Genomic DNA, 15909 nt, shown 5'->3' with positions numbered 1-15909 from the left:
AACAGGAAGTAAGAGTGAGAGAAAGTTGTGGTGGAAGAGTACAGCAGGGTTCACCACCATCCCCTGCCGGAGCCTCATGGAACTTTGGGTGTTTTCGCTCAATAAACACTCACAACGCCCGGTCTGGGAATCAAAACTGCGATCCTATGACCGCGAGTCCGCTGCCCTAACCACTGGGCCATTGCACCTCCACATTAATACCGTACAAATATACATAAATACATGATCCTAACAACAGACTCATTTGATGTTGGATGCATACTGAACATTCCCACTAAAAAAAAAAGACAGTTAAACAGGATTGTAGTTTATCATACAGTATAAGATATAGTTATAATTATATTCTGAAAATTAAACATTATGCATTGTGCAGGAATTAACAATTAATGGTTTCTAATTATTTTGTGAGTTACATATATTAAAATAATGATGCCAGTGTGTTGTGGCTATATATAGAAATTTATTCCTACAAAATTCCTAGAATAATGATTAACTGGCAAAATCCTGTTTTATTCATAGTAAATTATTCTCTCATCAACTTCAAGGTTGCCAGTATCCTTTTCTCTGTTATACTCAATAGAGGCGATGACCACAAGTAACTGAAAAGTTCCTGGTTTTGGGTAAAAGAAAATACAAGAGGATCAGTTAGTTATGATTTTATTCAACACATTCCCCTCTCAGATTCACACACTCATGACAGTGGTCCTCCAAGCAGGCTGTAGGGACCTTGCTTGGCCCTGCCTGAGATTTCAAACCAAATCTACTCTCTTGTTGCTTGTTAAAACAAGTGGGGGGAGGGGTCCTTTGCCTCTTCACACAAGGACCTGTGCTGGTCAAGAAAAGACCAGTCCTTTGTTTAGGGTTTGACCAACATTATTGATCATAGTTTATATAACAGCACATTGTGCGGGTGGCACATAAAATACACCATTTTGAGCGTGGCCGTTGCCAGTATCGCCTGACTGGCCTTCATACCGGTGACATGTAAAAACACCTACTACACTCTTGGAGTGGTTGGCGTTAGGAAGGGCATCCAGCTGTAGAAACTCTGCCAAATCAGATTGGAGCCTGGTGTAGCCTTCGGGTTCCACCAGTCCTCAGTCAAATCGTCCAACCCATGCTAGCATGGAAAGCGGACGTTAAACGACGACGACGATGATGATGATGATGATGATGATGATGATGATGATGAGAGCATTTCCTATCTTTTCCTGTTTTGTGTCAGCTATGACCAAGGAGCAACACTTCCCTTCATATTTCACTAGACATACAAGAAAGATGATGCCACCTTTATCCTTTCTTCCTCTCTTGTCAGCACCGTGTATTCCTTACTCTTTCACTCTGACAGCAACTTCTACACTATCAACTACCAACCAACGAGCCAACCTTTTTGTCACTGTCACTACAATTACTGCTGTCTCTCTAACCACTTGTCGGCAAACGAATAAATATATGTGAATAATATTTCTTCCTTCTTGGTGTTGATTCTTCAATGTTCTTCACTGGTTACTCCGACATGAGAACCTTCAAGTGTTACATCTACACACTACATTTGGTAGTCAGCTACATCATGGCATGTCACTTCAGCCACTACAAAACCTTTCACAATACCCTTAAAGCCAGTAACTTTCCAGTACCCTCTTGTATAATTCATACTCAGTATATGCGGTCACCACACACAACTCTGTTCATTAAAGATACATTAGTTATGTTAGCACTTTTAGTTTCCTTTTCCCACCACCACCACCCCACATCATTTTACATTTATAAAGTGACCTCCCCCCACACCACCACTATCATCAATACAGACCTATTTATTTTACAGTAAATAATTTCCTGGTTTCTGTGTCTATATTTTTGCTGGAGTCTAAGCATTGTCTCTTCAAATCACAACAAAATAAAAGATAAGTGTATGTACCATGTAAGGGCTCAGTTCCACCACTTGGTCCACAACAGAACTCATTATTAAGTTTATTTCTTATATCATTCACCACGAACTGAGCAAGTGATCAATTAGTCTCAGCTATACTTCTTGCTCCACTACCTGACTCATTATCTCATTCATCACAGGCGTAAGAGTGTCTGTGTGGTAAGTAGCTTGCTTACCAACCACATGGTTCTGGGTTCAGTCCCACTGCGTGGCACCTTGGGCGAGTGTCTTCTACTATAGCCTAGGGCCAACCAAAGCCTTGTGAGTGGATTTGGTAGACGGAAACTGAAAGAAGACCGTCGTATATATGTATATATATATATATATATATATATATATATATATATATATATATACATATATGTGTGTGTGTCTGTGTATGTTTGTGTGTCTGTGTTTGTCCCCCCAACATCGCTTGACAACCGATGCTGGTGTGTTTACGTCCTCGTAACTTAGCGGTTCGGCCAAAACAGACCGATAGAATAAGTACTAGGCTTCCAAAGAATAAGTCCTGGGGTCGATTTGCTCGACTAAAGGCGGTGCTCCAGCATGGCCACAGTCAAATGACTGAAACAAGTAAAAGAGTAAAAGAGTATATGGTCAATTAGGTTCTCTGAGACCACTATGTTTATTTCTTACATTATTCTCCATGAACTGAGTAAGTGATCAATTCGGTCAGCCATACCACTTGGTCCACTACTTGACTCATTACTTCATTCACTATGTAGTCAAAATTAGGTCCTTCATAGCTGATGCCGGTGTCACATTACTGGTGGCATGTAAAAGCACCTGTGCCATGGTTTACCAGTTCCGGTCAAACTGTCTAACCCATGCCAGCACATAAAGTGGACGCTAAAGGATGATGATGCTAATGATGATGATACATTTCAACTAGGTGAAAATATGTTGACCTCCTCTTAAATTAGCTTATCTTCTGATGCCCCATTTTCCACCTGCTTTTCATTGGTTGGTGGAATTTTGGCAACAGTCACAGAGTATGTATGGTAGTGGTGGTTGGGGGGGGGGTCTCTCCTATGGTCAGATCTTCTCACCTGCTCACCCTATAACATGCTAAGTATAACTCATGTATGTGCTCTTGTGCTTTTCCCATGAAATTTGTAGTTGTCGTAATTTTGGTCTGTGAAAATGAAAAAAAAACTGAAAACCTAAAATAGATCCTGTTTCAAAAGAAAAGATTTAACAGGAGATAAATCACAACACAAGAGACATAACTAAAATCTGAAACAAAGGAAGGGAATTATATAGAAAGTTGAAAATTCAACAGAAACAGGATCTTAAAATCACAAAATAAATATTGTCAACAGGTGATGTGTAAAGCATGGAAAATCAATCAATTCAAATAAAATAGAATTTAACAATACAAATTCACGAAATACAATTCACCAAATAAAGAAAATGCGGAAAGATTTCGGAGAAAAATAAAAGAAAGAAGTAGAAAAGCTTTCATTGAATAAACAAACTGAACTATAAAGCAGAACAAAAATCACAACACCAAATGAATAAGAAGACATGAAGGTAGCATATACAATAGAAACCATATTAAGACAAAAGTAACTGAAGATAATCTGGAACAAAATCCCAACATATCTTAGAGAATCTGAAATAAGCAGAATGTGGAATATGGGTAGCTACAAGAGCAGTCTGTTGTTTTAGGAATACTATAAGTTATGAAGTTTCTAGTATGGTGGAGGTGAGGAGATTAAAGAGATTCTGGTAAACCTTAGACATGTGAATTAAATCTTAATGGAGACCTACCTGTACATACCTCACTGAACTCATTTCTAACTCTCAACTTGCTGCTGGTATCTCTGTACATGACTTGCAGGGTTCTCATAAACATTTAATCTAACACTAGTTTTCTTTAACCACCAGACGAGAGAGTGTGGTACTCTGTCAAAAGCTTTTTTCGGGTTGATGAATGTCAAGTATAGTGGTTTACTCATAGCTTAGAAAGCCTGTAGCCATTACACACACGCACACACACAGGCACAGGCGGGCGTGGCTGTGTGGTAAGAAGCTTGCTTCCCAACCATATGGTTCTGGGTTCAGTCCCACTGTATGTCACCTTGGGCAAATGTCTTCTACTATAGCCTTGGGCGAACCAAAGTCTTGCGAGTGGATTTGATAGACAGAAACTGAAAGAAATTCATCACACACACACACACACACACATATGTATGTATGCATGTGTGTATATATATATATATATATATATATAAATATATGTTTGTCCCCCCCACCATTGCTTGACAACTGAAGTTGGTGCGTTTACGTCTCTGTAACTTAGCGGTTCAGCAAAAGAGACCGATAGAATAAGTACTAGGCTTACAAAGAATAAGTCCTGGGGTCAATTTGTTCAACTAAAGACCTTGTTCAGAAAAGAATAAAACAATATATATATATACATATATGTAACCTATATAGTGGATATACAACAGGGTTAATTTAGCTATTTTCCCACAGACTGAAAAGAAATGAACAACCTTAATTGACTTTTGAATCTTATTAGAATCTCATCAGAGACATCTACACCAATTTGACCAATTGCAGAGAAACAAGCAGCTAATCTGTTTATATACTCAATGATTACAGTAGCAACAGGAAACTGGGGCCACTAATTTTCACACCTTAAGTGTCAACACTTCATTTAATATCAGTGTCCTGTCACACAATATCACAGTATTTATATTATAATATATATAACCTCTATAGCAGATATATATATTATAATATATATAACCTCTATATACAACCTCTATATATAACCTCTATATAAACAAGGCTAATTTAGCTGTGGCTCTGTACACTGAAAAATATGAACCTTAATTGATTTTTGAAACATATTCTTTCTTTATTCTTTTACATGTTTCAGTCATGATGTTCCCCACTTGACCGTCCCACGGTCTTCAGCTCTAATATAGTAAGTGTCAGTCCCTATATATACTATTAGGGGTTTTCAATGTATATGTAACTGCTATGATTCTGGTATGGATACCCTTTCTATCACAAACCACTTTACAATATGGACTGTGAGTATGCAATCATGCTGACAGCACAAGAGTGATTCATTTGTCAGGAATAAAGTCTCACTTCTACACTGCATCTATTTTTATTCAGACAAGTGACCATTGCTGTATTTTGCAGAGTTTGCATCTCCTCCATACAAAATTTATTCAGAGTACAGTTCCCTGAGTTGGGTTAACTTCACTATCTTGCTCCTGCCTTCTCTCTACAATGCTGTTGCTGGGGCTCACAAAAGAAGTAGGGAGCTTTGGAGGTGGAGAGAGGAAGAGAAGGAGTTTATAGCAGACTGGTAGGTTTGTCTGAGGTGTGTAGCTTTCTAGGAGTGGAGGTAAGAAAGTACACTAAACCAGTGAATTTGTTGAAGAGGACACATCTCTCCATAAAACTTCTAAGGTTGCTTACAGTGTGGCTGGATAAAGCTTAGGATACAGTAGTGGGTTTGAGATATTCAGATGTGACTGTGAGCCATCATTTATTAATGTCACATCCAGATATCCTACAATATTAATGGACAATGGATGCTGGGTGAAAGACAGCTACAGAAGAGAAACAACAACGAAAAGATGAAAAGTAACAAAGATAGATCTCAAGAGACTAGACTCCACAAAAGAGATGACAAAAGACAGGGAAAATTAGTGATATACTTGTATGGAAAACTTGTGAAAAATGTTATTAATGATCATCCTTTAATGTAAGGAGTATCAGTTTCAGTGGTTAGGGCAGCGGACTCGCGGTTATAGGATCGCGGTTTCGATTCCCAGACCGGGTGTTGTGAGTGTTTATTGAGCGAAAAACACCTAAAGCTCCACGAGGCTCCGGCAGGGGATGGTGGTGAAACCCTGCTGTACTCTTCCACCACAACTTTCTCTCAGTCTTACTTCCTGTTTCTGTTGTACCTGTAATTCAAAGGGTCAGCATTGTCACACTGTGTCACGCTGAATATCCCCGAGAACTACGTTAAGGGTACACGTGTCTGTGGAGTGCTCAGCCACTTGCATGTTAATTTCACAAGCAGGCTGTTCCGTTGATCTGATCAACTGGAACCCTCGACGTCGTAACCGACAGAGTGCCAACAATAGAAGATGTACTTGTTTTATTTTTGCCAGTTTACTAAAACTACTCAAGCTGCTTAAGGTTGAAATCATCCATTTCATAAGAACTCAAGTCAGATCAAAATAAGTAATAAAACGAAGAAGGAACTTACCTCATTCTCACCAATCTTTCCATGTTCTATCAAAAATGCCAGCATTCTGGAGACGTCAAGAAGATCTGCATGTACCTACATATAGAAAGTTAGATATATTAATTCAATCCCAGCTGTAGCTACTGATCACATTCAAAATACTGGTTTTCTAGGAAATACATTTATTAAAGAAAGAGTAGAATGCAACCAAAGACTCTAAAGACTTGATTCCTTTAGTTACGGTGTTGTAAAAGATAATGCAAGAAAGCAACAATAACTTATAGTGCAGGAAACCAACGATAAACAATATATAATGCAGGAATCTCCAATGAATGATGGGTAGAAAGCAAGTCCAGTGGTATCTCTAGCAAACTGACAAAGAATCAAAATTCCAGATGCACTTTTGGAGTACCAGCACTGGTTAATATTGATCAGATACAAAACTGATGTGAAATATTGGGAATAGAGTAAAGTTACCTTTTTTTCCCCCCAGTTTAGCACAATTTTGGTAAATGGTTTAGGGATAAGGAAACATTCACAAATGGAAAATCACATCAAATTAGGTTTAAATATAGACTCAGTTAAGTCTTTCATATGCAACAGAAGCAGTATTAGATTAAAATAGTCATCTGTGTATTATACTTAATGCAGATACATCACAAAAGACAAACTATGTCAAGTGATTCTCTCTACAGTTAGAGATTGGCACTTTTTTAATCTGAAAACTAAATGGTTACACTTGTCAAAGTTGTATTGCTATCTTCTTTGTTACAGGCATATTTTAACCTGAAATTGTGGGATTTGAGAGATATTTGGCTGTTGTTTTTACAAGTTCAAGTGACTACATAGTAGCTCCTTTGTTGGTTCATCCGTTGAGTTGTCTATTCAGTTTTTGAAACGCCTCCTGTGGCTGTAGAGACTGATGCGAGAGTGGTAGTCTTGTTTGCAGAGGTCACACCTATACGTTGAATCCAGTCTGTTGGCTGTCATTTCTTTTCTGCAGGCTCGGTTTCGATACAACCAGTTTAATCAGTAAATAGCTAATTTATCAAGGTTGATCTGGGAATAAACAACATTTTAAAACCACCATTACATATGTCTCTGTATTGCCAGCTCAAATCACACTCTAGCATCTTAGAAAAGGAAATGACAAATTTGATAATGTAACCCTAGGTACACTTAAGCATATGAGATGGTAACAGCTGGGATGCTTTTTACCATAAGTTTACTTAATTTCGGGTTGACCTGGGGCTGAATTAAAAACTCATACCAACAACTTGGTAGAAATAGCAGTCAAATCCCTCTTGAATCACATCTAGACTTAAGAAAAAAAAAAAAAAAAGGAGACAGCAGACACACAGAACTTAGTTATCCTTTATTTGAAATTAAGACAGGATGGTCATGACCAGAATGTCTTTCGTTTTGATCCTGGGTCAACTAGATTAGCCTAACTGGGATTAAAGAAACGACAATGTAATTTTTTTTCATTTTTTATCTTACACTTGTTTCAGTCATTTGACTATGGCCATACTAGAGCACCACATTGAAGAATTTTAGTTGAATAAAGCAACCCAAGTACTTATTTTTCTTTTAAGCCTGGTACTTAATCTATCAGTCTGTTTTAGTGAACTGCAAAGTTACAGGGATGTAAACACACCAACACCAGCTGTCAAACACCGGTGGGGGACAAACACAGACACAAAGACACACAAACATAGATATATATACATATATACATATATATATATATATATATATATGCATATATACAACAGACATCTTTCAGCTTCTGCCTACTAAATTCACTCACAAGGCTTTGGTTGGTCCAAGGCTATAGTAGAAGACATTTGCCCAAGGTGCCACACAGTGGGATTGAACCCAGAACCATGAAGTTGGGAAGCAAACTTCTTACCACACAACCACACCTAACAACTATTATATTACAATTAGGAACAATTATTTCACAAACAAACAAAAAAACAATTATAGCAATCATTGACCTCAACAACAAAAACAACAACAGCAGCAGCAGTAGTATCACCTGCCCACCACCTATCAATCACCACTACTGTTGTCACCTTAACAAACCTAACCAATGTTAAAATATGGCTGTCAACACAACTGTTGAACGGTCAACAAATGGGCTTTGTCTTGTGTCATGCTAAGACGGTCATCAGATCGTTTCATTCATATACGTACACTTTCAAGAAAGCAACAAAGAAAACGTTGAACTTACATTAACACACGCATGCATACACACATACACACACAATTGTTGTCTTCAGTTACTTTCATTATTATACTGGTGTTCTCTTACAGTCTATCTGTGCATCATCAAAGCCAGCTATCATTTTACCATCATCAGTATCATCATTTAATATCCCCTTTTCCATGCATACATGGTATGAAGTAATTTTACTGAGGCAGATTTTCTTAAGCCGGATGCCTTTCCTGTCACTAACCCTCACCTCTTTCCAAGCGAGGTTCTATTTTCCCATGGTCAGACATGTTCTCACAGAGTGTGACATTGTTTGTATGATAGTGACAATCAGTTACAACTATCATCAAGGCATGTCGCTTAATGATTCGGGTATTTGGCTCATAATCATAAGATTATGAGTTCAATTTTTGGCGCATGTTGTGTCCATGAGTAAGACACTTTATTTCACATTGCTCTATTCCTCTCAGTAGATGAAAATGGGTTATACCTGTAACTCAAAGGGCTGGCCTTGTCATCTCCCTGTGGACAATGTTAAGGGTACATGCTCAAGCCTGCGATACTTGTCATTGTATAACCAACGGAGTGCCATTTTACAAATATCACATATATATATATATATATATATATATATATATATATATATACATACATATATATGTACATAAGCGAAATCGTGATGGCACCTGTGCCCAGTGTCGCCTTCCTGGCACTTGTGCCAGTGGCACGTGTATAGACATTCGAGTGAGATCGTTGCCAGTGCTGCTGGACTGGCTCCTGTGCAGGTGGCACGTAAAATACACCATTTCGAGCGTGGCCATTGGCATTAGGAAGGGCATCCAGCTGTAGAAACTCTGCCAAATCAGATTGGAGCCTGGTGTAGCCACCTGGTTCACCAGTCCTCAGTCAAATCGTCCAACCCATGCCAGCATGGAAAGCGGACATTAAACGATGAGGATGATGATGATGTACATAGCAATGGACTTCTTTCAGTCTCCATCTCAAATCCATACATATATATTCTTTCATTCTTTTACTTGTTTTAGTCATTTGACTGTGGCCATGCTGGAGCCCTGCCTTGAAGGGTTTTTAGTCAAATAATTTTCCCAGGATTAATTTCTTTTAAAGCCTGGTAATTATTCTATCGATCTCTTTTGCCGAACCACTAAGTTATGGGGACATAAACGCAAACACTGGTTGTCAAGCAGTGACGGGGGACAAACACAGATACAAAGACACACAGACACAGATATATATATATATATATATATATATATAGTATATAATACTGGCAACACAACACATAATATAGTCTACAACATATACAAGTACTGAGCTGTACTAACCATGTGTGCAACTTTGTCCTGTGTAGAAGAGCTTGATATCATTAACCTCTCACCTATATATGTCCCAGTCAGGTAGACTGAGGCCACCTGGAAATTAGAAACAAAACTGATTAAGTCAAGTTAATGAAAATATAACAATCTTTTTTAATGTCAATTATTTTAATTAAGACAAACACAAACAAAAAGCAACATGACAATGAAAAGCCTCTGCAAGGTCACTAGATATGCTAGAAAGCTGACTCAAATTACAAACCCTCATCTTACATAAACAACAATATATTGGATATTATTGTGTACAGTTCTATATTTAAGAGATGAGGAATCGTGTACATTATTTACATTTGACGGATATTTGTCCTCATCTTGTTTGTTGTTAACACAACGTTTTGGCTGATATACCCTCCAGCCTTCATCAGGTGTCTTGGGGAAATTTCGAACCTGGGTTCTCATTCCTAAGGTATTTTTCGATGTTGTTGTTGTTGTTATTACTATCATTATTATTATTATTATTATTCATTCACTGCCTGGAATCGAACTCAGAATCTTGGGGTTAGTAGCCCGCGCTCTTAACCACTACACCATCTGCCCATAGTGGTTAAGAGCGCGGGCTACTAACCCCAAGATTCTGAGTTCAATTCTAGGCAGTGACCTGAATAATAATAATAATAATAATAATAATAATAATAATAATAATAATAATAATAACAACATCGAGAAATACCTTAGGAATGAGAACACAGGTTTGAAATTTCCCCTAGACAGTTGATGAATGCTGGAGGGTATATCAGCCGAAACGTTGTGTTAACAACGGACAAGATGAGGACAAATATCCGTCAAATGTAAATAATGTAACATCCGAGCAACACCAGGTACTTAGGTGAGTATATAAAAGGATAAAGACACCCTTTTGTCATAAATGACAATGCGATTATCACCTGGAAAGTTACCCTCTGAAGCATGAGTCTGGGCAAGATTGCTTATGGAAGACCAGCAGTCTCCCATACATACCAACCTTCCCTCTCCATGCCACTGATCTTATTCAAGGGAAAGGCAAAGGCCAATACAGTTTGGCACCAGTGACATCACAACTCATGCAGTGGGACTGAACCCTGAACCATGTGGTTGGGAAGCAAACTTCTTACCACACAGTTTTTAACTATACTGTATATATACATACAGACAGTGGAGGCGCAATGGCCCAGTGGTTAGGCCAGTGGACTCGCGGTCGTAGGATCGCGGTTTCGATTCCCAGACCAGGCGTTGTGAGTGTTTATTGAGTGAAAACACCTAAAGCTCCATGAGGCTCTGGCAGGGGATGGTGGCAAACCCTGCTGTACTCTTTCACCACAACATTCTCTCACTCTTACTTCCTGTTTCTGTTGTACCTGTATTTCAAAGGGCCAGCCTTGTCACACTGTATCATGCTGAATATCCCTGAGAACTACGTTAAGGGTACAAATGTCTGTGGAGTGCTCAGCCACTTACACGTTAATCTCACGAGCAGGCTGTTTCGTTAATCGGATCAACTGGAACCCTTGTCGTCGTAACCGACAGAGTGCCATTATTATATACAGACAAATACAATTATGGAATAATATAATACAAGACAGATTACCGTTAGATATTGTTGTTGTGATGGGGCCCACATCTCTATAATAGCCTTCTTACTTTCAGAAACATGTAACTGTGAAGCAGGGAGCAGCAACAACCTGAAAGAAAAACTTGCATCAACACTACATAGCTCAAAATTCCTTTTTTTTTTATCGTCTTTTATCTTTTATTTGTTTTGGTCATTAGACTGCGACCATGCTGAGGCACCACCTAGAAGAATTTTAATCAAACAAATTGAGCCCAGTACTCATTTTTTTAAAGCCTGGTACTTATTCTATCGGTCTCTTTTGCCAGACCACTAACTTATGGGGATGTAAACACACCAACACTAATTGTCAAGTGGAAGCAGTAGTTGGGGACAAACACACACACACAAACACAAATATATATATATATATATATATATATACATTATATATATATATATATACATTATATATATATACATTATATATATATATATATATATATATATATATATATATATATATATATACATACACACACATATATGATGAACTTCTTTCAGTTCTACCAATTCCATTCGCAAGGATTTGGTTGGCCCAAGGCTATAGTAGAAGACACCCAAGGTGCCTAGTAGTGAAAGCGAACCCAGAACTTCTTCTTACACAACCATGCATGTGCCTACATTATATTAAAAAATAATTCAAAAACACACGCAGTGTTTTTTATTAGAATGGTAATAAAACAGTTAAGAATGAAGAAATTCAGCATCCGAAAAATGGGTTCTCGGTTGGAACCTAGTCTAGAGAAAGGGACTATATGTAGAAATAGGGAACTAAAAGATGATTGTCAAGCAGATTGGGGGACATATAGTTCTTTAGATGTTCCAAAGTTTGTTTTTACCATCAGAACAAAGACCAAATACTGGAACATTATCTTCAATGTTTTAAGTGTAAAACAGAGAAAAATGAAGTTAACAGCATAAAAAATTTTACCTGACAGGAAGGTTTAGATCAGAATAAAAGTTCCAAATCATGGTAAGGAATTGCTGGAATTGATTATCAGCCATAGTGTCATCATGGCATACAGAGCAAACCTCACACTGTAAAAAATAATTTTGAAATTGTTGTCATTAGATATGATAAGCACTAATATGGGACAGAAATTAATAGTTGGATGAAAGAATGGAAAAATGATCTTTATTTTAAAGACAAACATTTTATATATCATGTGTTGGCACCATTAAAAACCATTCGTGCTAGTACCACGTAAAAATCACCCATGCTGGTGTCATGTACAAAGCACCCAGAACACTCTCTAAAGTGGCTGGCATTAGGAAAGGCATTCAGCCATAGAAACCATGCCGAAGCTGACAATTAGAGTCTGATGCAGCTCTCTGGCTTACCAGTTCCTGTCAAGCCACCCAATCTATGCCAGTATGGAAAACAGATGTTAAATGATGATGATAATGATGATGAAACCATTATTACATGTTATTAAACATTGTTACAAATAGTATTTGATGCTCCGTTGGATGTGTAATGTCAATGTGAATACCCGTCAGAGTGTAAGTATCTTGAGAGAAAAGTTGAACATTAGAAGCATCAGTTGTGGTGTGCAAGAGAGACGATTGCGCTGGTATGGACATGTGGTGAGAATGGATGAGGATAGCTGCGTGAAAAAGTGCCACACCCTAACAGTTGAGGGAACCCGTGGAAGAGGTAGGCCCAGGAAGACCTGGGCTGAGGTGGTGAGGCAAGACCTTCGTACATTGGGCCTCACCGAGGCGATGACTACTGACCGAGACCTTTGGAAATGTGCTATGCGTGAGAAGACCCGGCAAGCCAAGTAAGATCGTTGCCAGTGCCCCTGGACTGGTTCTTGTGCGGGTGGCACATGAGATGCACCATTTTGAGCGTGGCCGTTGCCAGTACCGCCTGACTGGCTCCCATAGGATTTTCGAGCGAGATCGTTGCCAGTGCCCCTGGACTGGCTTGTGCGGGTGGCACATAAAAGACACCATTTCGAGCGTGGCCGTTTTCGTGCGGGTGACACGTAAAAGCACCCACTACACTCTCTGAGTGGTTGGCGTTAGGAAGGGCATCCAGCTGTAGAAACTCTGCCAAATTAGACTGGAGCCTGGTGTTGCCATCCGGTTTCACCAGTCCTCAGTCAAATCGTCCAACCCATGCTAGCATGGAGAGCGGACGTTAAACGATGATGATGATGATGATGATGATTACAATAACTATTAATTTATTATTATGTGGTATTAAACATAATAATCAACAATATGGGACTGAGAAATACTTGGATCAAATAATAGGAAATAATATTTAATATATATTAACATATATTCTAATGGCTCCATTGATCAGAGTTGACCATATCTGGATCAAAGATAAGGCTCTTTGTGAAAGACCTGCCATTGCCCATATATACAAATCTTGCCTGTCCATGTTGTTGATGTTCTTCAGTTTATTAGTGACCTAAGAGAAAAACTGAGATATAAAAGGAACCAGATATAACATCATGAGAAAAGATTATGCTGGTATGAACACATAATGTGCATGGCAGATTAGAGTTGCATAAAGAAAGTATTGAGCACTCAAAGTGACCTGTGTAACCTGTGGAAGAAAAGGACAGAGGAAGACTAGGTTGTGAAAACTGATTTCAAGATGTTACACTTCATAAATGACATGATGAAGGATTATAATAATTGGTGACACACAGTATCACCAATGGAATGTCTTCAACCACAGGTCATCCCATTTAGGGTTCAAGGGGGCATTAGCAACAACAACATTAGCAGCAAATACCAAAAGTCCAGTGTGAAGGATCTGAAAATGAAAATGAAACCTCGAAGTAGCAAGACATAGTTATGACATAAAGAAATCTCCCGTGTTATGAAAATACTATTTTTCTGAAAATCTTGTAACATGGAATTCCATGCCACAAACTTATTTCTATGTTCATTGATTTTTCTAATACCATGAAAGTCAATGGTAAAATTGGTTCCACAATGGTACCAGAACTCCACATTATAGTAAGATTTTCAGAGATGTAAAGCTTCCATAACAGAGGAGATGCCTGGTCTGTAAATACAAAATATCTCACCTTGGTTGTTTGTGATGTATTATATAAACCCATGTTGGCACAACTGGATACAACTAAAAGACAAAGAGAAAAGAAAATAGTTTAAATTTTTCTATGGAAGTTTGAGCCTTCTTTTGTCCCTTTCATACCTGCTAATCTCCATCTGCTTCCTCTCATGTCTATTCAATAACCTCTCATCTCTGTCTCACACACATCCTCTCCAATTCACTGACCTATGTAACTTATATAATGACGAAAAACATTACATCTGACCATACTCAATTTCCCATCCCTGCCATGGCTGTGTGATGAAAGATTATGACGGTGCCAGATCATTCCAAAAGGATTAAGCATTTCATAAACAACATTCTAATCTTTGTTATTGTTGTTGTTTCAGCCCCAGGTCAGCTCTGATCCAGTTGACCTATGATCCAATGTGTTCCTACAATTCATCAGTACATATCAGAGTGTGAAGTCTAGCCTTGAACTCAGAAGAGTGAAAGTATATGTAGAACAATAGACTGGTAGGTCACACCAAGTCGAGTAGATAACTATCGACATATCATATATATATATCTGCAAATCTGTTGACCTGGAATTATATGTCAATGATGTCAAAACCAATAGAATGACTTATGAACTAACAAGGGAGTACCATGCAGTCACTCAAATTGTTAGAACAGCAACCAAACCTTCCTCAAATTACACTTTACAGTCTTAAAAGAAATAGGACATGTCAGATAATAATGTAGTCCAAGATACACTATATCCAAAAAATAAATATAACTGCATTCTCAGGATTAGAACGATTTTGATCAAAAGCTCTGCTTGATCAAAGCTGATCTGGGGCTAATAGACAATAGAACTAGATCAATTGGCTTGACCCACCAAATATGGTAGGGGAATTATGAAGGGAATAGAAGTGTTGATCCTTTAGTTGTTAGATCAACACCACCTGGTTACACCCCAATAACCAATTTTTGATAACTAACCTAGTCTCATTAACCAGCTGTCAACTGCTTTGATCTCTGTAGTCAGCTATAAATTGACTGGTTTGATCTCTCTACATGGCTATACATCAATTAAATTAACTGGTTTGAACTCTCTAAACAGCTATTATTGGGAGTCCATCGCTTACGACGTCAAGGGTTCCAGTTGATCCAATCAAAGTAATAGCCTGCTAGTGAAATTAACGTGCAAGTGGCTGAGCACTCCACAGACACGTGTACCCTTAACGTAGTTCTCAGAGATATTCAGCGTGACACAGTGTGACAAGGCTGACCCTTTGAATTACAGGCACAACAGAAACAGGAAGTAAGAGTGAGAGAAAGTTGTGGTGAAAGAGTACAGCAGGGTTCGCCACCATCCCCTGCCGGAGCCTCGTGGAGCTTTAGGTGTTTTCGCTCAATAAACACTCACAACGCCCGGTCTGGGAATCGAAACTGCGATCCAATGACCACGAGTCCGCTGCTCTAACCACTGGGCCATTGCGCCTCCACCTAAACAGCTATACATC

The 15909-nt window shown here is 38.5% G+C and overlaps 1 protein-coding gene across 7 annotated transcripts in view; it reads right to left on the bottom strand.

Moving 5' to 3' along the window:
* Positions 1-15909, bottom strand: part of LOC106872786 (serine--tRNA synthetase-like protein Slimp) — a 99409-nt gene that overhangs the window by 23482 nt on the left and 60018 nt on the right. For all 7 annotated transcript variants that reach the window (XM_089339882.1, XM_089339883.1, XM_089339886.1 and 4 more), the window contains exons 12-16: positions 14415-14467; positions 12293-12399; positions 11338-11431; positions 9723-9809; positions 6180-6254 (exon numbers count right to left, since the gene is read on the bottom strand). In XM_089339882.1, coding sequence (XP_089196008.1) covers positions 6180-6254; positions 9723-9809; positions 11338-11431; positions 12293-12399; positions 14415-14467 — 416 coding nt within the window. The remainder of the gene's footprint in view (positions 1-6179; positions 6255-9722; positions 9810-11337; positions 11432-12292; positions 12400-14414; positions 14468-15909) is intronic.

This window comes from Octopus bimaculoides, chromosome 22 (assembly GCF_046866305.1).
Source record: "Octopus bimaculoides isolate indiv1 chromosome 22, ASM4686630v1, whole genome shotgun sequence".
NCBI lineage: Eukaryota > Metazoa > Mollusca > Cephalopoda > Octopoda > Octopodidae > Octopus > Octopus bimaculoides.
This window is presented reverse-complemented; position numbering and strand designations above follow the sequence as displayed.